The 27,280-nt window shown below is 47.7% G+C and overlaps 1 protein-coding gene and 1 pseudogene across 1 annotated transcript; one reads left to right on the forward strand and one right to left on the reverse strand.

Annotated features, from left to right (window-relative positions):
• Positions 1-389: 389 nt before the first annotated feature.
• On the reverse strand, positions 390-6,497 carry LOC123793625 (L-amino-acid oxidase-like). Its single transcript, XM_045799450.2, has 7 exons — positions 6,347-6,497; positions 4,504-4,718; positions 3,945-4,057; positions 2,696-2,897; positions 2,107-2,175; positions 1,754-1,890; positions 390-1,203 (listed from the first exon to the last, which is right to left on the reverse strand). Exons 1-7 carry the CDS (start codon positions 6,495-6,497, stop codon positions 390-392), a joined length of 1,701 nt encoding a protein of 566 aa, XP_045655406.2.
• Positions 6,498-23,883: 17,386 nt separating this feature from the next.
• Positions 23,884-27,052, forward strand: LOC123793651 (olfactory receptor 2A12-like; annotated as a pseudogene).
• Positions 27,053-27,280: the final 228 nt, after the last annotated feature.

Below are 27,280 nucleotides of genomic sequence, written 5' to 3' on the forward strand. Positions count from 1 at the left end.
TTTGTCTGTTCTTTTTGAAGCTTCTAGTTGTATATGATGAAATTAGGGCATTGTTGGAGGCTTTCTCTTCTGCTTGTTACTATTACACAGCAGGAGACAATCCAAGCTCAGGGCTGGTTCCAGTGCTCACCGTCCTCGATTTGTTCCTTACCCTCCATCTATGCTGACCCCGTTGCTTCCCTCCTCAAGGCCTGGCAGGAGAGAGTAGCAGGAAAGGGAATGATTCTTTGTGGACTTGCCAGCTGATTCTTTGGCATTTTTGGATTCTTGCTTGTGGGCCAGGAAGACTAATGGTGACCTCTCTCCAAGGTCTCTGCCTCCAGCTCCCACCTCCCAGCACTTTTCCTGCCAGATTCCCTCAGGGATTTCTCTCTGCGTTAGAAATAGTTCTAGGTGCGAGTGAAGGCCTTCTGGCCTCTGGTGGCCTCCTTATCCACAGCAGCCTGGATATTCCTGGCTGCCTGCAGGCCCGACTTGATGGCAGTGTCTATCCAGCCATGGGGCATGCTAGTGTGCTCGCCGGCAAAGTGGATGCGGCCCTCGGGCTTGAAGAGCTCCTGTGAATAGTCGATAAACTGGTAGGGTGTGAACTCAGCGAAGGCCCCCATGGCGAGGGGGTCCAGTGACCAGCGCTTGGCCACGGAGGAGGGGCAGATGCGCCGCAGCTCGTCCTTGGGTATCTGGTGCACGGCCGCCACATCCTCCAGGACCACATCCTCCATCTGCTCGTGCGTCATGGATGTGAAGAAGAGGGAATCATCGTCCACGGTGTAGGAGGCCAGCAGGATGCTCTTGCCACTGGGGAAGCTGTGGCTGGGGTAGTAGATGTGGCGCGAGGGCCGGTCGGTGATAGAGACCCCACCCCGGATGCCATCGCGCTCCCAGAAGGGCTCCTTACAGGTCAGGATCACCTTGGTGGCACTGGTGTAATGCACCAAGCGGAGTGCTTCCCTCTTGTCCAGGGACAGCGGTGGCTTAAAGGTGATGAGGCGTGTGGCCTTGGCTGAGGCCGTGATGATGACAAAGTCCGAGGTGAGAGTGCGCAGTGCAGAGCCAGGCTTGCCCACCCGGTAGGAAACCTGGACCTTGGGCCCATCCCTCACTACCGTCTCCACGTTGGAGCCCAGGTGGATGGTGCCAGGCTTCAGGGTGGCGCTGAGGGCTTTGGGGAGCTGGTCGAAGCCACCGGTGATCTCGGAAAAGCTGCAGGGGTGACGGGAGGGCAGAGGGTGAGTGTGGGGTCACTGGGCCCCTTGGCTGAGTTGCTGACTGCCTTCCTGGACTGGAAAGCAGGGAAACTAGCTTCCTGCAGCCTGTGCCGGAGGCTTCATATACGTCTCTTAACTAGTCTCTGCGCAAGAGGGATCACTGTTGAATTTTACACTTTGGAAAACTGATACCGGCTGGAGAGGTACTATCCCAGGATGACAGACACAGTCTAGAGATTGAGCTACCATGCAGTCCTGTGTCCCAGGAGGAGTCCCACAGACCTGGGTTTGGAGTCTGGCTCCAGCTTTCACCCATTGTGTGAACTTGGGTAAATTATAGAACTCCTCTGAGCCTCAGCATCCCCACCCGTAAAATGGCTGTGAGTAATAGTACCAACCTTCCAGGTGATTGAATGGGACAGTTTTTGGAAAGTGCTTCCCGTTGTGCCTGGCACACAATGACTACTCATTAATCATAGTTCCATTTCTCTGCTCTGAGGACTGGAGGAAGGGCACATTCCAGCCCTGGTCCCAGTTGGCCTTACTTGTTATTTTTGGAGAAGATGAAGCTATCCCACAGGGACTCTAGGAGGGATTTATAGTATGCAGCATCCTCATTCATCACAGTCCCGATCATCTTTACTGCTCCTTCACTCAGCTCCCCTTCCTTCACCAAGTAAGCCTGTGGGGAAGTGGAAGATCCAGATGGGCGACCCAGCATGTCGGAAGGGGCTTCAGCGGGGGCCAGGGGCAGGTAAGGGGCGGGACTGGACTCCAGGAAGGTGAAGGCTTTGGTGGTGGGAAGAGAAGGTCCTGGTCTTCAGGGGACAACCCCAGGGGGCTAGGCTGAGCACAGACCCCCTCCACCCCTATCCTGGGACTTCTGTGACTGACGTACCTTGGTGGAGTAAGAATCATAAAAGGACAGCAGCTGGCTGCAGTTGAAATTTTTCAAATTTTCTTTGAGCTGTGAAAGGGGTTAGAAAGAGGCAGCAGCTTAGATTAAAGCCATAGAACCAGCGGCAGGACTCCTGCATTCTCTGGATGTCCTTTGAAGAGGGTGGGAACAAGGAGGTGGGGGATGGGAAGACCAGGGGAAGGATGCTTCCAAGAGCTCCTAAATGTTCATTTTTCCTCCCAAGTCTCCCCTTCATTGAAGGACCTTTGGAGACTAAAATTTAAGGGAAGACATTCACTGCAATCCAGGAAGATTGATTCATTACCAAGGATTGGGTTATCTGGTGATTCCCTTTCCTTCCACTGTCACCATCAAGCAGTGGGCCATTAGACCACCAGGGACAGGAGAAGAGATGGGGCTGGGCACCAGGGACAGGGTGGCAACATTCTTAGGGGACATTAGAGGAGAGACCAATCACAAGAGTGCTGGATGGGCAACAGGTCACCTGGGTCTATCCACTAACTTGCCAGGTGACCTTGGGCCAGAACTTTTTCTTTCCCGACCCTGGGAGGGGTGAGGCAGGAGGCACCTTGGCAATGGACTGGTCGAAGAGATTACTAGGGCTTTTGGCCTTCTCCGTTGGGCTCATGGAATAGCCCAGGACCCCTGGATTGTCCTGGACCTCCCTGGAACGATGGCGTTTTCCGTTGATGAGGTACCAGGTGTTGCCATCATACTGTATGAACTTGTTCAGCTTCAGGCCAAGCTTCTTGACATAGGTATGAACCAGCCTGGAGAAGATACAGGTGTGACATGGCACCTCTCCCAGTGACACCTCCTTCCCGCTGACCTCACTATAGAAGCCTTTTCCAGGGAAACCAGTTTCTTCATGTCCCTGGGGGAGCTCAGACTGTTTCCTCAACTCTAACCCTGCTTCCTCGTGTTGTGGTATTCTTTTCCTTCTGTATTTGCCCCAGGGAAGGTCATGAGGACAGAGTTTACCCATCACCCAGGGAAAGCCCTGTAAGAAATCCCCGAGTACAGGACTTAAGTAGAACCAAGGCCTTTAGTTTCAGACAGTATTTGAAATCCCATCTTCCATTTCTAAGGAAGGTGAGGCCAAATCTAAAGACCCCTGGTTTCCTTTTGTCTTTGTTTTTGTTTCTGTTGGCATTTGGAGGGAAGTCTTGGGTTTAGTTTATGCTTATGGCAAAAAAGTAGTCATATTTTTGGAGGTACGTGGGACACCGAGGAAGGATCTCTTTTGTCGTACAAGCCTCAGAACCAGGGACTGGGTTCTGTTCCAGGAGCCAATTAGAGCATAGGGGTTGAGCATATGTTTTGGGGCCAGTTGCCTCCTTGATTTTGAAAAGGAACTCTGTCACTTTTTCCTACGAGAACATTGGGTAAGTCACTTAATATCTCTGAGCCCAGTTTCTTGTTGTAACTGGAAAATAAGAGGATCAGATGAAATAATGCCCATGTGGTGTTCAGCGTGGCAGCCGATAGGACTATTAATTACTATTAGTTTGTAACCTAATGGGGTATAATTGACATATATGAAGCTGTCCATGTTCGAAGTTCACAATTTGATGAATTAAGGTAACTATTATTACTAGTTTGGGACCTAGGACTTTCTGTGGGACCCTGGGCTCTGAGCCTCAGTCTTCCCTGTCAAATGGGAGACCAGTGTTGGTCTCGACTTGCAGGACTGAACCACATGAGACAGTGGATCTGAGAAATTCTGACACTATGGCAGCAGGGTCCCCTCTCTTCCCCCCTTCCCACCACCTAATTCCTCTTGCTTGCCCTTTGCCCATTCCTTCCCTGGGACTTACCTGTGGGACTTTGGGATTCGCATGGGCCCCAGTTCATGGTACCAGCCCTCCTCCTCATTCCTGATTGTGGCAACTCGACCCCCGATGTGTTGGCTGGTTTCCAGGATGGTTACCTGGGGTCCAGAGAACCTGCTGTTTTTCCCAGTGTCATGCTTTCCCTTCTCCCGCCCTGTACACCCATCTGCATCCCACCACAGGCTCCAGTCCGAAATTCCCAGCAGTGGGTTCCCTGAATGTGCAGGATAACCAGATGGGGGTGGGGAGGGTCCTGAGTCATGGAAGTGGGGCAGAATGCTCCATGGTGGTGGGGCACCAAGTGCCTCTTGGCCTTTTCTTGTTAGCGTAACTCTTCCACTTTTGCTTCCATGAGAATACAAGTGCAGTTAGGGTCAAGTCTCGGGGGAGGCTGGAGTTTTGAGGAACCATAACTAAGGGCTAAGAGACCCAGCCAGTTATGAACAGCCGTCTACGAGTTGGCTGTATCTTCTCTCTTTTTCTTTTCCCACCCAAGAAAGCAAACTGGAGGCAAAGCATTGAAACCCCTCCAAGATCCGCTCACCTGGTGGCCAGCATCCTGTAGGGCCTTGGCCGCCACCAGGCCTGACATGCCAGCTCCCACTATTACCACACGCTTGGGCAGCGGGGAGGTGTGGAGTCCCTCCTGCGCCGTGGCAAGGATGGACTCATACTCCGGGTCCTGAAGGCACTTGGCCACATCCTCCAAGAAGCCAAGGCAGCTGGGAGTAGCCAACAGGAGCCCCAGGATCAGGATTCCTGTGGTAGAGAAGGGAATTGGGGGCTGCCTTTCTGGGGCCCAGGCTCTGTGTCCTGCCCTACCCGGGATGAGCTTGGCTGTGTGAATGAGCGGGGGTGGTGAGGTCAGGCAGTACCTGTCAAATGTGTGGTGGTAAACATGTGTGTTTCTGATTGTGTCTGTGCGGGGGCAATTGTGATGTGTGGGGCACGGATGTATGTGTGAACCGTGCTGGTGTTAGCCACGTGATGGTAAATGTGAATGCGTGCGTTCATGTGTGTGCATGTGATTGGAAACTCACGAGTGTGTACAGGGTCCTCTCTGACTGTGACTATGCCTGCTTCTGATGATGAGTGTGTGTGTGAGCCTGTCTGTGATGTAAGTTGCAGTGATTGTGAGTTTGTGATTGCTGCCCTGTAAGACTTTGTGTCATCTGTGATTTCATGGGAGGGGGTGTGTCTGTGGCCTGGTGTGGGCACCTGAGCAAATGTGTGGATGAATCTCTATGGGACAGCGAGGTGGTGTGTGTGGCCTGGGTCTGAAGAGTGAATGGGACATGCATGTATTTGCTGGAGTTCGAGAGCGAATGTGTTTGCTGCGTTCTCGTGTGAGATTCTGTGAGTGTGTTTGAATGTGAGGCTGGGTGGCAGGGCCAGAGGGTGTCTGTGTTCTTTGAGAATGTGTGCATTTGTGAGAGGATGGGTGCGTGAAAGCAAGACTATGTGAGGCACACTTCTCTCCGGGGAGACCTGTGACCAGTTTCTCCGTGGGACCTTGGCAGGCCCACTACTCTTCTCCAGCCTCACAGGATTTTTTCAAATCCCTCCAGCTTTCCTAATGGGCAGCCGAGATGGGAAACCATAGTTAATATGTAACATGCAATAAGTCCAGTGACGTGGTTTTCGTCTCCACAATTAACTGCTCCGATGCACGGAGAAGTTCACCTGGGAGTCTGCGACAAGAGGCTGTATGGTGTCCTCAGTGTCACCTGCTCTGAAGGGGAACAGCCAGGACCTGTGATGCACTGTACCCCCTGGCACTAGCCCTAGGATTTTTGGGCGAGTGAGAACCCCCTTAGTCCAGTCTTTGTCCATGCCGGACACCCGAGGCGCACAGAAGGAAGGGAACTTCAGGGGCCACCCCCTGAAGTGGGGCAGGAGACCCTACTGGGTCCCAGTGCAGACCCTTCCAAATGCCAGGAGAGCCTTCTTCAGGGGTGACTCCTCAGAAAAGAAGAGAGGGTGACCACACACCATGGCAGAGATCCCCAACCCTCACCCCCTCTCCCCACCTTCCAGGCCTACCTCAACCTCCCAAATCCACTCTCCCATCTCCCTGAGCTACCGCCATTCCTGTTTCAGGCCCCATGTCCTTCCCCTTGAATGGGCCCAACCCCCCCGACTCATGATCCACACCTATGCCCATTCTCTTGACTCACTTTCAGCATCTGGACCCATGTGCTGTCCCTGATCTAGCCCTGTCCTGTCTCAGCCCCTAGGCCTTTCCTTTTGCATGGCCCTATGCCCAGACTCCCTCTCCGGCCCATCTTAACCCCCTCCCTCCCTCTAGCTCCTTGCCCCGTTTCAATGTCCAGCACTTCGTCCCTCAGGTGCCTCAGCCTCAGATCTAGAGGACGCACCCCACTTACCCCTCGTCTTGGCCATGGTGCTGCAGCTCCTCCTGAGTCTGGGGCAGCTCTCCCTCTCCTTATGAGGAGTCAGCTCCACCCCAGCAGTGGCTGGCCGCGTCCCACCAGCCTGCCCCCAGGGCTGGGCCAAGCGGGGAAGCCCTGCCCTCATGGCGAAAAGACCATGGTGACTCAGCCCCATCCCTGGCCTCATCTTCCTCCTGTCCCATCTCCCTTCTGAGGGAAAACCCCTTCTCCCAGTCAGTCCCCAGCCCCTGGGTACCAATGGGGGGAGGGGTTGTGGGAGCCGTGGGCCAAACCAAACCTGCTGGAACCATCTCCCAGGAAGTGGGTGAGGACTGGGGCTAAGTGTCTGGGCTGCCTTGGAAGCCCGTGTCCAGACTCCTGGCTCAGGTCAAAGTTCCCTACTGCTCCTACCAGAGAACATCTAGTTCTGCTGCTGTCCCACTGTGAGCCTTGTGTTCCACTGCTAGTGTGTCCAAGGCGGGGATTCTGGCCAGGAGCTCCCATGGAGGACTGTGTCCTTCCTGTCCTTCTCAGCGGCTCCCCTAGCAGGCTGGGCAGACATCTCTGGGCAGCCCATTTGCAGTGGGAGAGTGGTTTTTCTCCCTCTTCGTCTGGGTCCTCCGGGGTTTCCGTAGACACAGGCAGGCTTCTGTGGCACTGGAATTCCTTCTCCTGGGGAATCAGGCCAGCTGGCTGTGGCACCAAGACTAGCTCTTTGTTCTCTCCGTATACAGTGCGAGTGGAGACAGGCTGGCTGGTGAGAGAAATGGACAGGAAACATGCACCAATCTGGCAGCATGGGGCTGGGGAGGAGGGTGGGTAGGAGCTCTCGGTGTTGGGGGCACAGGACTCAGATCCTGGGAACCAGGGGTGGCATAGGGGAAAGGACACCAGCAACGGAATCCAACAGAACTGGGTTCAAATCCTGCTTTATTATGTCATTGCTGTGTCTCAGGACAGAAGGCTTATACCTCTTTGGGCCTGGATTTCTTTATCTGTGAAATGATGCTTCTAGGGCACTTCAGGGTGAAATGAGGTGATGTGTGTGAAGAGCCTGGCATAGCACTTTGCACTCTATAGGCATCTACACTGGCTTCCTGTTTCTCTTGTGGAGATGGGGTCTGATTTGATACCGGATCACACACAATGATAGTATCTTTCAAATGGAGATAATTCCTCCACCACAAGGTGGCTGGAAGAACCAGAGAAAATAACACATGGGGGTTACAGTGTGAACAGCTGTGTTTCAGGCACAGATCAAGTAGACGCTCTCTCTCTGCGTCCTTTTATTTTTTGTAATGGCTTTATTGAGATATAGTTCTCAGACCTTACATTTCTTCCATTGAAAGTGAGCAATTCAATGGTTTTCAGTGTCTTTATAGAGTTGTGCTACTACCACCATGATTAATGTTTTTGAAGATTTTATTTATTTGTTTATTTATTTATTAGACAGAGAGAGAGAGCGAGCACAAGTAGGCAGAGCAGCAGGCAGAGGGAGAGGGAGAAGCAGGCTCCCCCACCATGATCAATTTTAAAACATTTTCATCATTCCAGAAAGAGGTGCTACCTGTTAACCATCACTGCCCATTCTCCTTGCCCACCAGCCCTAGGCAAGTACTCTTCTGCTTTTTGTCTCTGTGGATTTCCCTGTTCTGGCCGTTTCCTATGAATGGCATCATGTGATATGTAGTATTTTGTGACTGGCTCCTTCTGCTTGTTATAATGTATTGAAGATTCACCCATGTTGTAACAGGCGTCAGTACTTCATTCCTTTCTATGATCGAATACTACTCCATGTAATACTGAATACTATTTCATTTATACCATATCCGTTGATCCATTTATCAGTCGATGGCCATTTGGGTTTTTCCCACTTTTTGGTTACTATAATCAATGCTGCTCTAAGCATTCTTTCATAAGATTTTATGTGGACACAGAGTTTCATGTCTCTTAAGCACATAGTCTGGGACGGAATTGCTGGGTTACCTGTTAACTCTATATTTAACCGTTTGAGGAATTGCCAGACTGGCTCACAAAGTGGCCGCACCCCTTTATTTTCCCACCGGCAACAAATGAGAGCTCCGGTTTCTCCCCACCTTTGACAACACTTGGTACTCTCTGTTTTTGATTATAGCCATCCTAGTGGTTGTGAGGTGGTATCTCATTGTGGTTTTGGTTTGTAGTTCCCTCATGACTAGTGATGTTAGACATCTTTTCATGCGCATAATGAACATTCGTCTAGCTTCTTTGGAGAAATGGTATTCAGATCCTTTGGCTGCTTTTACATCTGGTTGTTTGTCTCGTTATTTTTGGGTTGTGAGAGTTCTTTATATACCACAGATACAAGTCTCTTAGCAGATATATGCACATATATTGCTCGTGCTTTGAGTATCATATCTAAAATCCTATTTCTAGATGCAAGGTTATGATGATTTACCCCTCTGTTTTCTCCTAATGGCTTTTTATTTTTCAGTTTTTAAATAAAATAAAAGAAAAGACTTTATTTATTTATTTATTTGCGAGACAGAGTGAGCGAGAGAGTACAGGAGCAGGGGCAGAGGGAGAGGAAGAAGCAGACTCCCCTGTTGAACAGGAAGCCCAACTTGGGGCTCTATCCCAGGACTCTGGGATCATGACCTGAGCTGAAGGCAGATGCTTAACCAGCTGAGCCACCCAGATGCCCCTCTTAATGGCTTTTTATTTTAAGCTCTTATATTTTGGTCATTGGTCCATTTTGAGTTAGTTTTTTTATATGGGGTGAGGTCGGGTTTCAACTTCATTCTTTTGCATGAGACTATCCAGTTGTCCCAGCACCATTTGTTGGCAAGACTAGTCTTGCCCCATTGAATGATTTTGGTACTCTTGTCAAAAAGCAGTTGAGCATGGACATGTGGTTTTATTTCTGAACTCTCATACTGTCTTGAACAGTTTGTAGTAAATTTTTAAATTGGGCAGTGTGTCTTCCTACCTTGCTTTTCTTTTTCAAAATTGTTTTGGTTATTCCAAGTCCCTTGAATTTCCATATGAAGTTTAGAATCAGCTTGTCAATTTCTACAAAGAAGTCAGCTGGGATTCTGGTAGGGATTGCATTGAATCTGTAGATCAATTTGAGAAGTATTGCCATTTTAACAATATTATCTTCTGGTCCATAAATGCAGGATGTTTTTCCATTTATTTAGATAGTCTTTACTTATTTCAACAATGTTTTGCAGTTTTCAGAGCATGATTTTTGTACTTTTGTCTTTAAAGAACTTTTTCTTATTGAGGTGAAGTTCATACAACATAAAATTAACTATTTTAACGTGTACAATTCAGTGGCACATTCACTATGTATTCATCACACATTCACAGTACTGTACAACTGCCACTTTTGTCAAGTTCCAAACATTTTCATCACCCCAAAGGACAACCTTGTACCCATTAAGCAGCCCCTCCCCATTCCTCCCTCCCTGCCTTTCCTGACCGCCAGCAATTTTCCTTCTTTGTGTAAGGATTTGTCTATTCTGGGTATTTCATATAAATGAAATTATACTATATGTGACTTTTTGTGTTTGTCTTCTTTTACTTAAAGTAATGTTTGGGAGGCTCATTGACATGCAGCACGTATCTGTACTTCAGTACTTTTTATAGCTGATCAATATTCGATTGTGTTATGTATACCGTATTTCATCGATCCATTCATCGTTTGATGGACATTTAGGGTGTTTCCACCATTTGACTATTGTGGATAGTGCTGCTATGTACATTTGTTTGCAAGTATTTGAGCTCTTATTTTCACTTATCTTGGCTATTCTAGCAGTTCCCTAGGGCTGCCATAACAGATTCGTGCCAGAGAAACTTACTCTTTCACAGTCGTAGAGGCTACAAGTCCTCAGTCGCAGTTGTTGCCTGGGCCATGCTCTTTGGGCTCTTCCCTTTGTCCTCTAGGGAAGGATTCCTTCTTGCCTCCCCCAGCTTTTGGTGACTCCAGGTGTTCTTATCTTTGGGGCTGCCTACCTCCGATCTCTGCCTTCACATGGTCTTCCTCTTTTATGTCTGAGTGTCTCAAATCTTCCTCTGCCTTCTCTTATAAACCACACCATTGGATTTACATCCCACCCTAAACCAGGATGATCTCATCTCAAAATCTTTGACTTAATTGCACCTGAACAGACTATTTTCCCGAATAAGGTCACATTCACAGGTTCCAGAAGTTAAGACTTGAACATATCTTTTGGAGGGCCACTATTCAGCCCACCACAGTCCACCTTTTGGCCCCCCCAAATTCATGTCTGTCTCATGGCCAAGCATATTTAGCCCCAAATCCCTCAAAGTTTCGATACATGATAGTAACATTTTAATCCAAAATCTCATCTAAATTTTTTTTTTGAGATTTTTATTTATTTATTTATTTGACAGGGAGAGAGAGCACAAGCAGGGGGAGCAGGAGAGGGAGAAGCAGGCTCCCCGCTGGGCAAGGAGCCCGAGGCGGGACTCAATCCCAGGTCCCTGGGATCGTGACCTGAGCTGAAGGTAGACGCTTAATGACTGAGCCACCCAGGCGCCCCTCATCTAAATATTGTCAGCTCAAAGTCCCAAATACGATTTTCTAAATCATCTAGATCAGGTATGGGGAAGACTCTGGGTATGATCCATCCTAGGACAAAATTCCTTTTCATCCGTGGCTATTGGAACCTGAAAAACAAGTTATATGCTTTCAAGATACAATGGTAGACAGACATAGAGTAAACATTCTGCTCAAGGAAGTAGAATGTGGAGGAAGTAAAGTGTCACAGGTGCCAAGCAAGTTTGAGATCCAGTAGGGCCAATTCCATTAGGTTTCCAGGCTGGAGGAGAACCCTGTATGGCTTGATGCTCTGCCTTCCTGCCTCACCGGCCTGTCGCTCTGCCCTCTGCTTCTGCTTTCTTCATCTCCGCCTCTGCCTTTGGAGTCATTCTTTCTTTTCCTGAAGGGTAGCACATGTTTGAAGACAGCAAAGGAGTTCAGCAGAGAGAGAGAACAGGTTCCATGACTGAGCCTAGGTTCACACCACCATTAAGAGGTAGACTCTGCAAAAGAGATTGAGAAGGGGAACTGGAGAGGTAGGAGGGATACAGGAAGTGTGCTTTCCTGGAATCCACGTGAAGAAAGTGTTTGAAGGAAGGAGTGATCAGTTGTATAAACGCTGTCAATGAGAGTGATGACTGAGGATTCATTTAAAAATGGGAGTCTGATTACAGTGGATTCAAAAGAGAAAGAGAGGAGGAATTTGGGACAGTGAGTATATCAACTTTTTTGAGGAAATTTGCTGTAAAGGACAGCAGAAAAATAGGTAGGTAGTTGCAGGATGAAGTGGAGTCACCGGAGGTTTCTTGGTTTGCTTTTGTTTTTGTTTAGTTTTAAATAAACTTAATTGCAAAGACATTATAAAGAGTTCTCATATACCCACACCGTGTTTCCCCTGTTGTCAGCATCTTACGTTATTATGGCGCATTTGTTGCGATTAATGAACCAACATAAATATATCACTATTAACTGAAGTCTATACTTTATTTAAATATCCTTATTCTTTACCCCCCCCCCACCAAATGTCCTGTCTCTTTTCCAAGGTCATCCAGGATACCACACACTTTCATTTGTCCTGTCCCTCAGTCTCCTCCAAATCGTCAAACCAGGTTAGATTAGAACATCAGAAGGGGGAATGAAGCATGAGAGACTATGGACTCTGAGAAACAAACTGAGGGCCTCAGAGGGGAGGGAGGTGGGGGAATGGGATAGACCGGTGATGGGTAGTAAGGAGGGCACGTATTGCATGGTGCACTGGGTGTTATACGCAACTAATGACTCATCGAACTTTACATCGGAAACCGGGGATGTATTGTATGGTGACTAACATAATATAATAAAAAATATTTAAAAAAAGATCAGAACAGTCTTTTCCAGGTTTTGCCTCTAAATAAGTTATGAAAGAAACTGGTTTTCAGAGTTTTGTTGTTTTTAGAATTGAGGAGGAGGGACTTTTGACTTCTCTATTTGTGATTTTTGCACTTATATTCATTTGGGGGTTAGTCAATGAGTTTCTCTTCTTGTGTTGCCCTTGTTTAGTTTTGGTGTCAAGGGTAAATTCACTTCATAAAATGAATTGGGTAGCTCTCCCTCTCTCCATTCCTTGAAACAGAGTGATAGGGATTTGGTTAAACCGTTGCCCTTGGTGACTCTCTTGGCGGAGCAGCGCTAAAGGCGGAGAAGATAATCTGAGGATGGGTTAAACTGGTGATGGGGATTAAAAAGACTCTAGTTTTGAGTGAAGCCCAGGGCAAGATAAGGTCCAGACCGCCCTGCAAACTGCTCTGCCATTTCAGCCATATGGTCCGGCAGATCTCATGGTGCTCGAAGCGTCAGCAGCAGATAGAGATGTTGTTTGGCACCTTTGACAGGCCACTAAAGGTGAATCACAGCACAGACCCTGAAGATTTTGGAGTAAAGCTTTGCTATCCTCTGAGGATAACCAGTCTCCTTTTGAGAAACGGCTTTTGGCTTTGCTATTGGGCTCTCATAGAGACTGAACTCTTGACCATGAGCCACCAAATGACCATGTGACCTAAACTCTCACTGTGAACTTGATCTTGTCTGACTTACCAAGTCGAATGTTGGCATGCACAGTAACAGTACATCATCACATAGAAGTGACTGTGTGAAACTGGACCCCAGCAATCCCTGAAGGTGCAAGTAATTTGCACAAGGAAGTGACCCAAATGCCTGTGGTTTCATGGGGGGTCCCCTGTGATTAACTGATGAGGAAGAGAAAACTCAGGCCCAGAGTACAGATGGGTCTGCATGGTACACAGGCACCACGTGAAAGTGGACAACTGTACTGCTCGAGCTCCTTTCTGGGACATCCCTGAAGGCACATGGTGGAAAGAAATCCTCCTAGGGGGCAGAACATCAAGCAGGGCACTTGGTTGTTCATTTCATCTGGAAGGAAAAGTGGCCAGAGGTAGGAATCTATATTAAATAATGGACTGTAGTCAGTGGGTTGGCTAGATGGCCAGGGACTTGGAAGAAAACTGGTGAGAACAGGTCTGAGGATAATCCTCTTTCAGCTGACAAAGAATGTGATGATATTTGTAGCCCGTGTGAATGCTCGCCAAAGGGTGCCCTCAGCAGAAGAGGATTTTAATAATCAAGTGGATAGAATGATCTGTTCTGTGGATACCAGTCGGCCTCTTTCTCCAGCCACCACTATCATTGCTCAATGGGTTCATGAGCAAAGTGGCCATGGAAGCAAGGATGGAGGATAGGCATGGGCTTAGTGACTTGGACTGTGACTCACCAAGGCTGAGCTGGCTGCAAGTCAGGCTTGATGTATTTTCTTCCTTCCTTTTCTTCTAGAGAGTCGGTTGTTAAACTTTTAACATCACACCACTTGTTAATACCTACACTGTCAGTTAGTGGCTATAGGACATTGTTCATATTACTAAATCTCCATGACTCAGTTTCCTTATCTGCAAAATGATGAAGATAACACCCTCTATTTTATAGGGATGTTTTGAATATTAAATAAGTTACCGTAAGTAAAGCATTTAGAAGAGTACCAGGCACACAGCAAGCAACACCTCGTAAGGTTTGGCTGTTACTACTATCATCGCCATCATCAGTATCACTGTGTTTGCTGCTACGATTATCACTGTCCCTGTAGCTTGTCTGCGTGGCCTTCCGTTGGCTCACACAAGGTTCACAGCCTTGGGGGATACAAACACCCAGGAGTCCAGATGCTGAGGGGATGCATGGTTGGGTCCCTGTGAGTGACTCGTTATTGCTATAGTCAGATAGACAGCTCGTTCAGTTTCCCAGAGAACAGAGCAGGGGAGGAGGCTTGGGGATGATGGAATGGGCCCGTGGCCGAAAGGCAGGCTGTCTGGGTCCTAGTCTCCTCTACTAAGTCATAGAGGCCAATGACTTTCCTTCTCTGGGCTTCGTTTTCCTGGCTGTAAAAGAGGAGTGGGGAGCTGACCTTGAAGGCCCCTTCTGACTCAGCAGTGAAGTGACCAAAACCACTATCAATGCCTCGCTGAGGACCTGGTCTGTGACAAGTGCTCAGCAAGTGTCTGTCCCCATCGTTGTCATCATCTGTAAAACGGGGACCATAACAATTGCCTTATAGGAGTGCTGGGAGGACCTGGTGAAAAAAACACGCGTGCAAGTGCTCTGTAAAGTGCTGCCAGCCTGTCCCAGAGCACCAGTAACATAATCTTGATCATTACAGTCATCACCACCTCCTGCTATCCCTCAGCTCCTTCCCCAGACACAAACCCAGAAACTTTCTGGGGCATCTGTCTTAGCAAAGGAGAGCCAATTCCCACAGGGTCCCTCCCAGAGGCGTTCTCTGCCTGGGGCCAATTAGACAGCCCAGGTGGTTAGCACTGTGGGCCCCAGCCCTCCCCTTCTCGAAAGCCCATCCTCTGCGCCTTGAGGCCTGTGGGCCCCTGGGTCCAGAATCAAGCATCTGGAGTGCAGTCCTCTCTCATGCCAAACCCCTACTGAGGACTGCAACCAGCTCTGGGGACAGCAGACGGGATTTCAGTTAGAGGTCAGGTATAGCCCTCCGTCTGGACTGGAGCACTGAAGCATGTGATATCATGGACACAGCCCTAGCCCGGGAGGCAGGCATCAGGGTTCTGGGGCTGGCTGGTCCATTGTCTAGCTAAATCCCTTGGCTCTTCCTGGCCATGTTTCATTTTCTGGGAAACAGAGGGTAGGACCATGCTGGGCAGTCTTTAAGTAATTCCGTCCTTTGGAAACTCAGGGCGGCCCGAGTTTCATCCTGTTTATGACCCTAGACTGCTTCTGACCTGGGGGCAAGTCGCTGTACCTGCCTGGGCCTCAGTTTTTCTCATCCATCCAGTGGGGAGATAGGCACCTGCATGGACATCTCTTCACAGCTAAAGTGAGGGTACAAGGTAAGTACGAGGAGAGGTAGGGCCTTGGCTCAGAGCAAGGGGTACTTATTGTTTGCGTCATGGTTCTGAGAAAGAGAATTGAACGAGGCACGTTTTTATCGTCCTGAGTTCTGGGCCCAAACTCGGTCCTCCCCTGAATCTCAGAGCTCATCAGGCTGGGCTGGAGGAAGTGGGGGGATATGGTTGGGGTACAGGGGAAGACCCCCACAGGGCAGTCCTCTGAGAGTGTAGCTGAGGCTGAGGAAGAGCTGAGGGTTGGAGAGAGGCTTGGGATCACTGCCCCCCCCCCCCGCCCCTCCCAAGGAACCATGAAGCACCCTCTGTTCTCCTAGCCCCAGAAAGCTCCTTTCAGGGACACGCAGTAAAGCGAGCTTCAGAGAGGCCACGCAGGAGGCCGTGTGTCCTTTCCCGGCTGGGTATGACTCAAGGAAGGGGGAGTGCAAGGAGAGATCAGGAAGTAGACACAGAGATGGGATTAATCTTAAAGTGCTTCTTCTATGCTAAGCACTGGGCTCCAACACACACATACCCACACCCATACCCCACCTCTCGCTTTGCATAGTCACACAGTGCGAGAGGGAAGTCTTCCCCATCTTAGAGAAGTGGAAACGGAGCTTGCCTCAGAACACAGTCATCTGGGGCAGCAGTGGACTCTGCCTCTGGGCTCCTTTGCTTCTCAGCCATGTGACCTTTGGCAGGTTCTTTTCTGCTTGCTCATCTGTCACATCCCTGTCTCCTGAGGCTGAAGTGGTGCCCGTGCAGACTAGGCTTGGAGCGATTTTGGCCTTTGCTTCCAGTGGGGCCTGGGAGGCGTTTTGGCTTCCTGCACAGCCAAATGGCAGAGCTGGCCTGCTACACGGTCTGCATCAGAAGACCTTGACCATGGGTGCCCCTGCTGATGTTTGTGAGGAGGCTGACAAAGGTCCAGATGGAAGGGGAGGAAGGGTCAGGGGCTAATCCAGGCTGTCTGGGAGCCTCTGTTGGGCCGAGAAGGACCGGAGCTGCTGGGCTGTGCCTTTCCTGGATGAGGCCGCTCATCAAGGGCTCTGCTGACTCCTCCCAGTAGCAGAGTGGGATGCCTCCAGCATTAGATCATCCTGAGATGTCTAGGTTCTTAGGACTCAGGACTAGAAGCAGTGGTGTGCTGGTGATTATTCCAGGAATAATCATTCCTGGAGGGGTGAGAGGGGTTCTGATTTGTATCATTTACTGATTTCTATGGTGTTAATAACCCATCATGGCCAATTTCAAGCTAAAAACATGACGTCACTGCACCCAGAGGTGGGAAGAGATGCGCAGAATTACCTCATTAGAGAGTATTTCCATCGTACGGATCCAGTAGGTGCAAACAGCTTCTAGAACATGGAGAACAATAAAATGTAGACTAATTCAGGTAGAAAGCGTTTTGAGCATTTTTTGATCTTGTTTTCATTTTGTAAGCTGATTTTTGCCCCAAATTATTGAGATATGATTGACATATGACATTGCGTAAGTCTAAGGTGTACAAATGTGATGACTTGATACAGGTACATACTGCACAATGTTTCCTACAATAAAGTTAGTTAACACGTCCCCCCTCATGTAATTACCACCTTGTTGATGCCATGAGAACATTACAGCTCTACTCTCCCAGCAGCTCCCGAGCATACAATGCGGTAGTGCCAACCATAGTCACACGCTGTACATTAGGTCCCCGGAACTTACTCATAACTGGAAGTCTGTACCTCTTGACCAAACTCTCCATTTCCCCCACCCCTCAGGCCCTGGCAGCCGTTCTTGTTTCTGAGTTTGATGTTTTTAGGTTCCACAAATAAGTGAGATCACACAGTATTTGTCTTTGTCTGATTTATTTCACTTAGCATAATAACCTCAAGGTCCATTGCCATTTGTGCTAGTGTAATTTACTTAATCGTTGTTTGCATAGATTGACTTTAATAATGTCTTTGTTTAATAACCATCTTATGACATTTCTGAAAATTCAAATGGGCTCTGTGGCCTGTGGCTGATGGCGGGGGGTGGGGTGCTCAGAGCCCAACCTCCTCATTCTAAATAGCTGGGGAATGGAGGCCCAGACAGAAGGCAGGTGCGAGAACCCATAGTCATGGCCGCATGGCTAAGACTCGTGCCTGGGCTTTCCACACGTTATCCCATTTAATTCTCCCAGCCACTGTAGAAGGTTGGGGATATTAAGAAATTATTATCATTTTACAGAGGAGAGAGGAGAGGCAGGCTAACAGCAAGATTAAGAGAACAGGAACTAGAACCTGATAGATCCTGCTTTGAGTTCCAGTTCTGTACTTTTTTTTTTTTTAAGATTTTATTTATTTATTTGACAGAGATAGAGACAGCCAGCAAGAGAGGGAACACAAGCAGGGGGAGTAGGAGAGGGAGAAGCAGGCTCCCAGCGGAGAAGCCTGACATGGGGCTCGATCCCACAACGCCAGATCACGCCCTGAGCCGAAGGCAGACGCTTAACGACTGCGCCCCCCAGGCACCCCCCAGTTCTGTACTTAGAAGATGTGAGCCTTTGGGCAAGTTTCTTACTCCACTGGACCTCAACTTCCTTATATGCAATATGGGGCTGCTCCATTTAGTTTCTAGATACCGTTTGCCAGGACTGGTTCAAGACCTGGTATAGGGTAGGTGCTTCATGGTCAACTCTTTCATTACCATTGGAGAGGCTGAGTAATTGTGCAAGGTATTGTGCTAGTGGGGAATGGGGGGAGGATTGGATTTGTCCCAAGTGGTTCAGGAAGCAATAGAGGTGTGACTCAAAAATGGTCTAATTGACAAGTTGGGGGAACAGATGTTTGGGAAAGAAGAGGAGAATCAGAATGAGGCCTTCATGAAGTTCTCAACATTTCTTCAAGGTGACCAGGTCCAACCCCGTCTCCCCTGGGCTGATCATATCCCCGAGAAGGCTGGAAAAGAAACTAGGCAGGACACTACCCTCCCCGGCCTTCCTCCCCCCCCCCCCCGCCCCGCCCCGCCCCAACCTGGGTGTTGTTTGCTGCTGCTCTGTCCCCAAAGGCCTCTTCCTTGTAGGGTTCCTGTAAACAACATTCAGAGAATACCATTTGGCATCCTCGCCAGGGACAGGGATAGTGGCGGCAGGAGGCAGAGGGATGGCCCTTCTTCAGCTCTCCTAGGAAAGCCTGGTGAGGAGGTAGGTGCATAAAGCCTCAGAAGCTTGGCCCACTGAGGGGAGCCTGGGAAAGCCAAAGCTCCCTTTATCTGTGCCCCAGGACCAGGCAGGCAAGGCCTTCAGGAGCCAGAGCTGGCCTGGCCAGGTGCAGACAGCTGCACAATGGAGAGAAGGCAGGGGTTTCAGCCTCCAACCTCTAAGAAATCTCATGCTTTTCTGGAGACTAGGTTGCCTGGAATCCTGGTGCACTGGACTCAACTGCTCAGGTGTGTTCCCATTAAGTCTCTTTTCCTCAAGTTCAAGTGACAGCCTCTATGTGACTTGTTTCTGTGGCTGTCTGAGGGTGAGATGGTCACTGGGCTTGGGGCCGTGGGCAGGATTCAGGCATGTATAGAGGCTGGAGATCAGAAGTAGCCCAGTCCCCCAGTCCCTGGGTCCTCTCTGGACACCCCCCCCAATGTCCCCCTGGCCCCATTCCCTTATTTCCTAGTGTTCTTTCCTCACCACTTCACACCTCCATCCCCTCTCATTCCTTTCTTCTTCCTAGAACCCCCTTCTTTCTTTCACACATTCATTTAATGAATATTTATTCATAGTTCCTCTGTGTCAAGCCATGATCTAAGGGCTAGAAACAGAGAAATGAATAATAAAATCTGCTGAACTCAAAGATCTCCAAGCCTAGCTGAGAGACATATCCATGAAAGGACAATGATGGTTATCTCGGGAGAAGCCTTCAATGATGGCAGGGGTTGCCATGATGACTAGGACCTAGGTCCATGCCCTTGCAAAGCTGGCTTGGGTGTTGTCTATTAACACGGACACTGCTGGGCTGACCGAATCTTAGAAGATTGTTTTTTTTGAAACTAAACGATGTCCCCCATCCCATGGAAATCAAATGTGACTCTGAGAGAGGCTCTTACAAAGATTTACTCAGTTCTGGAATGGCAATACTTTCCCAAGTCTTCATCCGTGGATTCCCTCTGCTTCTAACGCTATCCCATGACTCCTCATACGCACATGATGGGAGCAGATGGAGGGAGCTTTATTAGGAGAGAGAGCTTGGGGCTGCCGCTTTAGCCCTTTGCCTTGGGAGGATTCTGACCCGGACTTGTCAGGTGGCTGGCTGGACCTCGTAGGCCACGATTCTGTAGTAACTCGTGCCAATCTCAAGACCACTGAAGCACAGACGGGGACCCACTTAGAACCTGTTTGCTGGAAGCGAGTGAGGTTAATAATTAAGAGCTGGCTCTGAAGCCACATTGCCTCCATTCAAACCCCAGGTCCACCACACAAGCCAAGTTATTTGGATTGAATCACTTCTCTCTGTGTGCATTTATTTTTCCCTCTTCAGGGAAAATGGAGGTCATCATACTTACCTCAACGAGCTGTTGTGAAGATGAGGTCGTGTAACAATGCCTGGCACACAGAAATTAGTTAAATATTATCTATCATCACCATCATCATTATTAATATTATTATTATTGAAAGGGAGGTTATAAATTCACCCACATATCCATACTTTATGACAGGTTTTCCAACTCAATTAGTGGGAATTAAGTTAACAGGAGAGGGAGAAAGATGTCCCGAGATACTAGGTCTCAAACCGCATATCAGAACCCTCTAGGGTTGCTAGGATTATAACTTGCTGGTAGGCACAGGGGGCCTTGGAGAAATAGAGGCAGCATCTAATCAAGGTTTGGGAGTGGGGGATGGTGGTGTAGATCAGCGGAGGCTTCCTGGTGGAATGACACCTAAGCTGAGACCTCACGTAGGAATGAGAGTTGGACATGCAACAGAGGGCGTGTGGGTGGCAGGCATGCAGCAGGTGGTGCTCCTCCATGCTGAATACCTCGGCAAAGGCGTGAAGCTGTGACAGAGGTAGACACATACAGGAAATTGGGGATATCCGTATGGTGACTAGATTTGTCTGGAAGGAGAAGGGGTGGGGAGAGGGTTGGGTCCTGAGGCTGAAGAAGTCTGCAGGGGGCAGGTCTTTCAGGAAGGGCTCTGTGCATCTGTCTAAAGTGATGGGGCATGGGAACCCTTAAAGGATTTTCAGGAGGGGAAAAACAGTGCTTCCTATTATATTTATTTTGAAATTGATTTTTAGCCAATTTCATGGTAATCAGAGAATATACTCTAAATGACTTCCATCCTTTGGATTTTTGGATCTTACATTTCTTTTCTTTATTTTTTTAATTTTAAGATTTTATCTATTTATTTGACATCGAGAAAGAGAGCACAAACAGGGGGAGCAGTAGGCGGAGAGAGAGGGAGAAGCAGGCTCCCCACCGAGCAAGAAGCCCGATGTGGGGCTCGATCCCAGGACCCTGGGATCATGACCTGAAGGCCTGAAGGCAGATGCTTAATTGACTGAGCCACCTAGGTGCCCCTGGATCTTACATTTCTGATGCAGCATATGGCCAATTTTGATAAATGTTTCATGAAGCTACATGGGTTTTTTTGGTTAGTATCTGCAAGGTATATTTTCTTCATTTCTTTCTCCCTAGTGTGCCTGTGTCCTTAAGATACGTTCCTCTCCTCCAACCCAGCTTTACTGAGATATAATCGACATAACATTGTGTAAGTTTACAGTGTGCATTGAAAAATTGGAAAATGATTAAGATGCTTTTCTTGTAAGCAATATGTAGGATTTTTTAAAATTCAATTTGAAAATATGTCTTTTGTTAAAATATTTGGTGCTTTTGCATTTAAAGTAATTGCTTATACACAGCTAATGAATCATCGAACTTTACATCAAAAACCAGGGATGTACTGTATGGTGACTAACATAATATAATAAAAAAAAACATTAAAAAAGAAAAAAGAAAAAATGACTAACAGAAAAAAAATAAAGTAATTGCTTAAGTACTTAAGTTCATATTTACCATCTTTCTACTTATTTTCTATTTGGCCTACCTGTTTTCTGTTTGATTTTTTTCCTCTCTCAAAAGAGCGTTATTTTGCATTAGTAAACATTTTTTTGGTCCATTTTCTACTACTTTGGATTGTTAGTAATGCATTATTTATTGTTTTAATGATCTCCTTAGAGATTACTGCATAAATCTTGACTCAGTTTTACCACTTTTCCAATTACACTAAGTATTTAGAAAACTCTGGCTTTATGTACCCTTCCATTTCTTGTGGTATTGTTGTCATGGTCTTTGTCTTTTATTTTTTTTTAATTCCACAAGACTTTATTATTGTTTTACATTCATTTTAAAATTATGTTTACCCACAAATTTATCTTTTCCTTGAGGGACTTGTCCTTCTTTTTTGCATTTTCATGTTTCTATCACTTTCTTTCTGCCTTAAGAACTCCCTTCACATAATCTTACTTTTTGTTTGTCTGAAAAAGTTATTTCACATTTAATTTTTTTTTTTAATTTTTAAAAAACTTTTTTGAAATAATTTCAAACTTATAGAAAGGCTGAAAGAATACTACAAAGAAATCCCCTATGCCCCATGCCCAGATTTATTTACTTTTAATAATTTGTCATGTTAATGTTATAATTTCCAGAATGATTTGAGAGTAATTTGCAGACATCACATTCCTTTACCCCTTAATACTTCAGTGAATGGTTCCTGAGAATAAGGGAATATCCTCTTATATATTAGCTGTCAAATTCAGGAAACTTAACATTGACGCATTTATCTAATCTAATTCATATTCCAATTTTATCAGTTGTCACAGTAATGTTATTTATGCCATTCCTCCCTTCCAGAATTACATATTGTATTGTTAGGCTTTGTTTTCCGTATCCTTCCGTCTACTATTGATTCTCAGTTCCTTCCTTCTTTCCTTCCTTCCTCCCTTCTTCTTCTTCTTCTTCTTCTTCTTCTTCTTCTTCTTCTTCTTCTTCTTCTTCGAGAGACCGCATGCAGGACAGGGGGATGAGTGAGGGGAGAGGCAGAGAGGGAGAAGGAGAGAGAGAGTCTTAAGCAGGCTTCCCACTCAGTGCTAAGCAGGACTCAGGGCTTGATCTCACGACTTTGGGATCATGACCGGAGCCTAAGAGTTGGGCGCTTAACTGCCTGAGCTGCCCAGGCGCCCCGATTCTCAGCCTCTCTTTGTCTTTCATGATAAAAATATTTTTGAAGATTAAAAGCTAGTTATTGTTATAGAATGTCCCTCAATTTAGGTTTCTTTGATGTTTCCTCATGATTAGATTCAGGTTTTGCATTTGGGGCTAAAATAATGCATAGATGTGATATTGTTAGGGTTTCAGATATGGAGGCACGTTGTGTCTATCTGCTCCTTATTGGTGATGTTAACTTTAATCGCTCAGTTAAGCTATTGTCCAGTTTCTCCACTGATAGCTACTACTTCTTACTTTTGTAGCTGATAATACTTTATGGATGGATAGCTTGTAACGATGTCACATTTTATTCCTTATCAAACTCACTCACCATAGAGTTAGCATCCATCCCAGTCAGGATGCTTTCAGAAGACAGAACACATCAGTGAGGCGAACAGGGAAAATTTAATATAAAGAATAATTAACTGGTAAAAGGTGGGTAACTACGAAAAAAGATGAAAGAGACCCACAAGTAGCAAGTGAGAAAAAAAAAAAAAAACAGCTACGACCTTATGGCTGAAAGAGAGGACACATTGAAGGGACTGAGGATTTAGAACCTATCTCTCTCCCTTCCCTGCTCCTGGCACCTGCCCCCCCCCCCAAAAAAAAAAGACTGAATTGAGACTTTCTCAAAGAGGGTGGGGCTACCACAGGGATACCTGTCAGCTGCTGGTGGACACAGTCCAGAGTTTGCATAGAAGTGGCCACTGGGTGGGGAGAGTGTGGCCTGAGGGCGGGACTATAGTTGGTCCACTGAGGTCAGTTGAGGTGAGTGCCACTGGTCCTTCCAAGCACCAGCCCACTGGCTCTCAAGCTGAGGGACTGAAGCCCCAACCTAAGTGCCTCCCCGCGCCCCCTCCGGGTTAGCACATCACAGTGTCCCTCTAGCGCCCTCTATTGACAAAGCCTCACATTGACAACCGGCAAAGGAGAAAGGTTTGCGGAGTGAGAGCTTCTAGACAGAGGATCTCTACGGCAGAGGGGAACTCCACCTCTAAAGGTTTGAGGGCTGGAGCCGACGTGGTGTACATTGTCGCTAGACGTGGGCAACCAATTTATCCACCGAGGGGTGGGGAGTAAGACTGGGGTGACTGCATATGAGCACTTTGCCATTATTTGTTCTTTTAAGGCATTATGTCAGATGCTTCATATATATATTGCCTCTACTCCTCATAAAAACCCTGGGAGACTAGTTACATTTTACAGATGAGGAGACTGAGGCTCAGAGATGTTAAGTAACTTGTTCAAGACAGTAGAGTAATGGGGGTCAGAACTAAAATCCCTGCCTCCAGGGCCAACAGTCTTGCTGGACTACCAGACTTCGGGTGATGTTTACATGAGCGTGATTCTCTTATAGGCCTCACCGTGTGGATGCCTCCAGGGCAGAACCGAAGCTGGGTTTCTGAATTTATTCTGCTTGGCTTCTCCAGTGACCCCACATCCAGCAGAGTCCTCTTCATTGCCTTCCTTTCCCTTTACCTGAGCTCAGTCCTGGGCAGTGCGCTCATCGTCACCCTGATCTGCCTGGATGTGCAGCTCCACACGCCCTGTGCTGCTTCCTCTGCATCCTCTCCCTGCTCGACACGAGTGCGTCACCGCCACCGTGCCCCAGATGTTGGTGCGCCTCCTCGCTCACTCTCAGACCATCTCCTTCGCTGGCTGCTGGCTGCAGATGTATGTGTTTGGTGCCCTGGGCCTAACTGAGTGTATTTTCTTTGTAGTCATGGCTTATGACCGCTATGTGGCCATCTGCCACCCACTGCGTTATACTGTCATCCTCAGCTGGGACCACTGCACACAGCTGACAGCTGGGACCTGGGCCTGTGGTTTCTTCTTCTCTCGGATCCATACTTTCCTCACCTGCCGTACTGTGGACCCAACATGGTCAACCACTACTTCTGTGAAGGCCCCTCAGTACGAAGCTTGGCTTGCATGGATACCCACCTCATTGAGATGGTGGACCTGGTCATCAGTGTGTTCATGGTTGTTTTCCCACTATCCCTCATTCTGGCCTCCTACGTCCGTATTGGCCACACCATTCTCAAGATCAAGTCCACTCAGGGCCGCTGCAAGGCTTTTTGCACCTGTGCTTCCCACCTGACTGTGGTCATGCTCTTCTGTGTTCCAGCCACGCACATCTACATGAGGCCCAGCTCCAGCTATTCTCCTGAGCGAGACAAGCAGATCTCACTCTTTCACAATGTCTTCACTGCCTTCCTCAACCCTGTGGTCTATAGTCTGAGGAGCAAGGACATCAAAGGAGCTTTTCTCAAAGTGATGGGGTGGGGTGGGATGGCCTGGTGAATTGGGAGACAGGAGAGGCCTGAGGTAGAGTGTCCAGTGCTAAGGAAAAGGACAGGATTTGTAATGTATGCAAATAATATTGTGCATTGGAACCAGTACAGCACCCGGTCAGTGGAACAAATGTCGTGCATGAAACCACCATGGCTGTCTTGCTGAACTTGCTACATTGTGGTGCAGTGACAAACAACTCCATAATCTTCATGACTTACAACAGCAGAAGCTCATTTACTGTTCATTTTTCGTGTCAGTTGTAGGTGGACTGTGGCCTTCTGCCATGGACTCTTGGATCCGATCCGAGAAAGGAGGCTCTATCTGGAATATCCCATTCTTATGACAAAGAGAAAGACACATGAAAACTCTTAAAGCTTCTGCTCAGAAGTGACACACATCTCTTTGCTGATATCCTACTGGCCAAAGCAGGTCATATGGTCAAGCACAATAGCAAAAGGGCAGAAAGCATTTTCTTCCCATGGAAAAGTAACACATGTCACATGGCAGTGGGTATGAATATATAATTCTTCTGTAGTGAAAGCAGCAATAACGGGGGTGCTAATATAATCTACCGTAATGGCACTGGAAGAATAGGATACATGTAACCAACATGAAACATCGTAATTGTAAGTGGCATGGTACACGGACACAACAGAAGGCCAAAATGATGTAGGCAACCAAAGTGGTACAAGTAAACAGTGAATATATGTAGCCAACATTGAAAATTAAGCCACTGGTATATAGAACCAAGGCAGCCCTGACTTGGTGCTTAGAACCAATGTGATTTGTGGAGCTAATGTGGTATACTCTGCATTGTGTTACAGAAGGATGCAGAATCTGACGTTAAGTGACCTGGGTTCTAGTACCACCCTCGTAACTTTTTTATGACTTTGGGCAATTCACTTTCTTTCTCTTACTTATTCATCTCTAAAATGATCATCTTAAATGTAATGGTATCCAAGACCTCTGTATCTCACATTCTATGCCACAGTAGGTGGAGTAAATGAAACTCAAATGCAGTGAACTTATGAATCCTCTGTGAACCATAAAACGAGTAAGGAGAGCATAGAAGAATCAAAGTCGCTGCATGTGTGTGGTCCTTTGTAAGCCATAGTGGGCAGCGCACACAGCAGTGCCTCTCATTCTTTCAAGGGGTCTAAACGACATACGAAGCTAAGAATCCGGGCGTGGGGCCCCAGAGTTAGCGTGAACATCCAGCTTTCGTTCAGGCCTCAGTGGTGGCCCAAAGGCCTCAGGGATGAGTCGATTCAGTTCCAGTATTTCTCGAGCACCCATGATGGCCAGCCAGTATCAGGCTTTGGGGAAACCAAAACAGTTATGTGGAGAGATTTGCAGTCATGAAATTACAGTGCCAAACCCAATGCCACAGTGACCCTGAAGGACTGATGACCTCATAGGAATGAGGTTCTCCGATGGGTGCCAGACACAGAGGACCAGACTACCTCTCACCCCACTGCCAACCGCCACTGCATACCCCAGCCCTTTGCAAGCTCTCCAGAACTTGGAGTCAGGGAGAGGAAGATAGAAACCCCAAGAAGATGAATATTATTTCTCCCACCACTGGAATGATAGCTCGAAATGGAAACGAAGCTCAGTTACTGAGAAATGAAGTTACAGTTGTCTCAGGAAACAAGTAGGTTCTGTAATAGAGAAAAATGGAGGGAAACCTACTGACCGAGAGCTGACAGGTTAAGGCCCTGGGAGGGAATTAAGGTTTAGCTGACACCTGAGGATGAGAGGAGTCACCCATGCAAAGAGCCAGGGAAATGGCATTTCAGGCAAGGGGATACTAGGTACAAAGGCCCTAGGTCAGGAAAGGACTTTACATTTTCCGAAGAGCTGGAAGAAGGCTCCTATGGTCACAATAAAGTGAGCAGGAGAGGTATAGATGACATTGAGAAGGAGGCAAAAGACAGTCCTGATGAGCCCAGTAGCAAGTGTTTACTGTATGCTCAGTGCAGTGGGAATGCTTGGGTTCTTTTTGAGGAGCAGTGCAGTTTTAGGGTGATGAACTCCATTGTGGGTGTGGCTTGAGGTGACCAGAAAGGAAGTGGAAGAAGAGGTCATTGGGATGAGAATATCTGGGAACTTACAGGTCAGGAGTGAGAACAAAGAACCTCCCTTTTAGAGAGTGACAGGGGGTGTGGTGTCCCCAGGGAGAATTCCAGGTTGAGGACACTGAGAGCGGCAGTGGCTGAATATGGGGCTGAGATGGCAAAGAGAGGGAGAACTGGGGAAAGGGAGGAGTGGGGACTTGCGTAAATGGGGAGGGGATGAGCAGAGTCTGGGAAGAATGAATGATTAGAGAGTTCTGGGTTTTCGGGGGTGGGAGATTTCATCTCTAGTATTTAGGTGCTAGTATTGTCCTAAGGCATTTACTCAGAGATGAAACAGGGCTGGGCTAGGCAGGGCATTTGGGTGGGTGGGTAGAGCTGCAACAATGGGCTC

This window comes from Ursus americanus, chromosome 12, assembly GCF_024610735.1.
Source record: "Ursus americanus isolate L20-20 chromosome 12, mUrsAme1.1.p, whole genome shotgun sequence".
In the NCBI taxonomy this organism is placed as follows: domain Eukaryota; kingdom Metazoa; phylum Chordata; class Mammalia; order Carnivora; family Ursidae; genus Ursus; species Ursus americanus.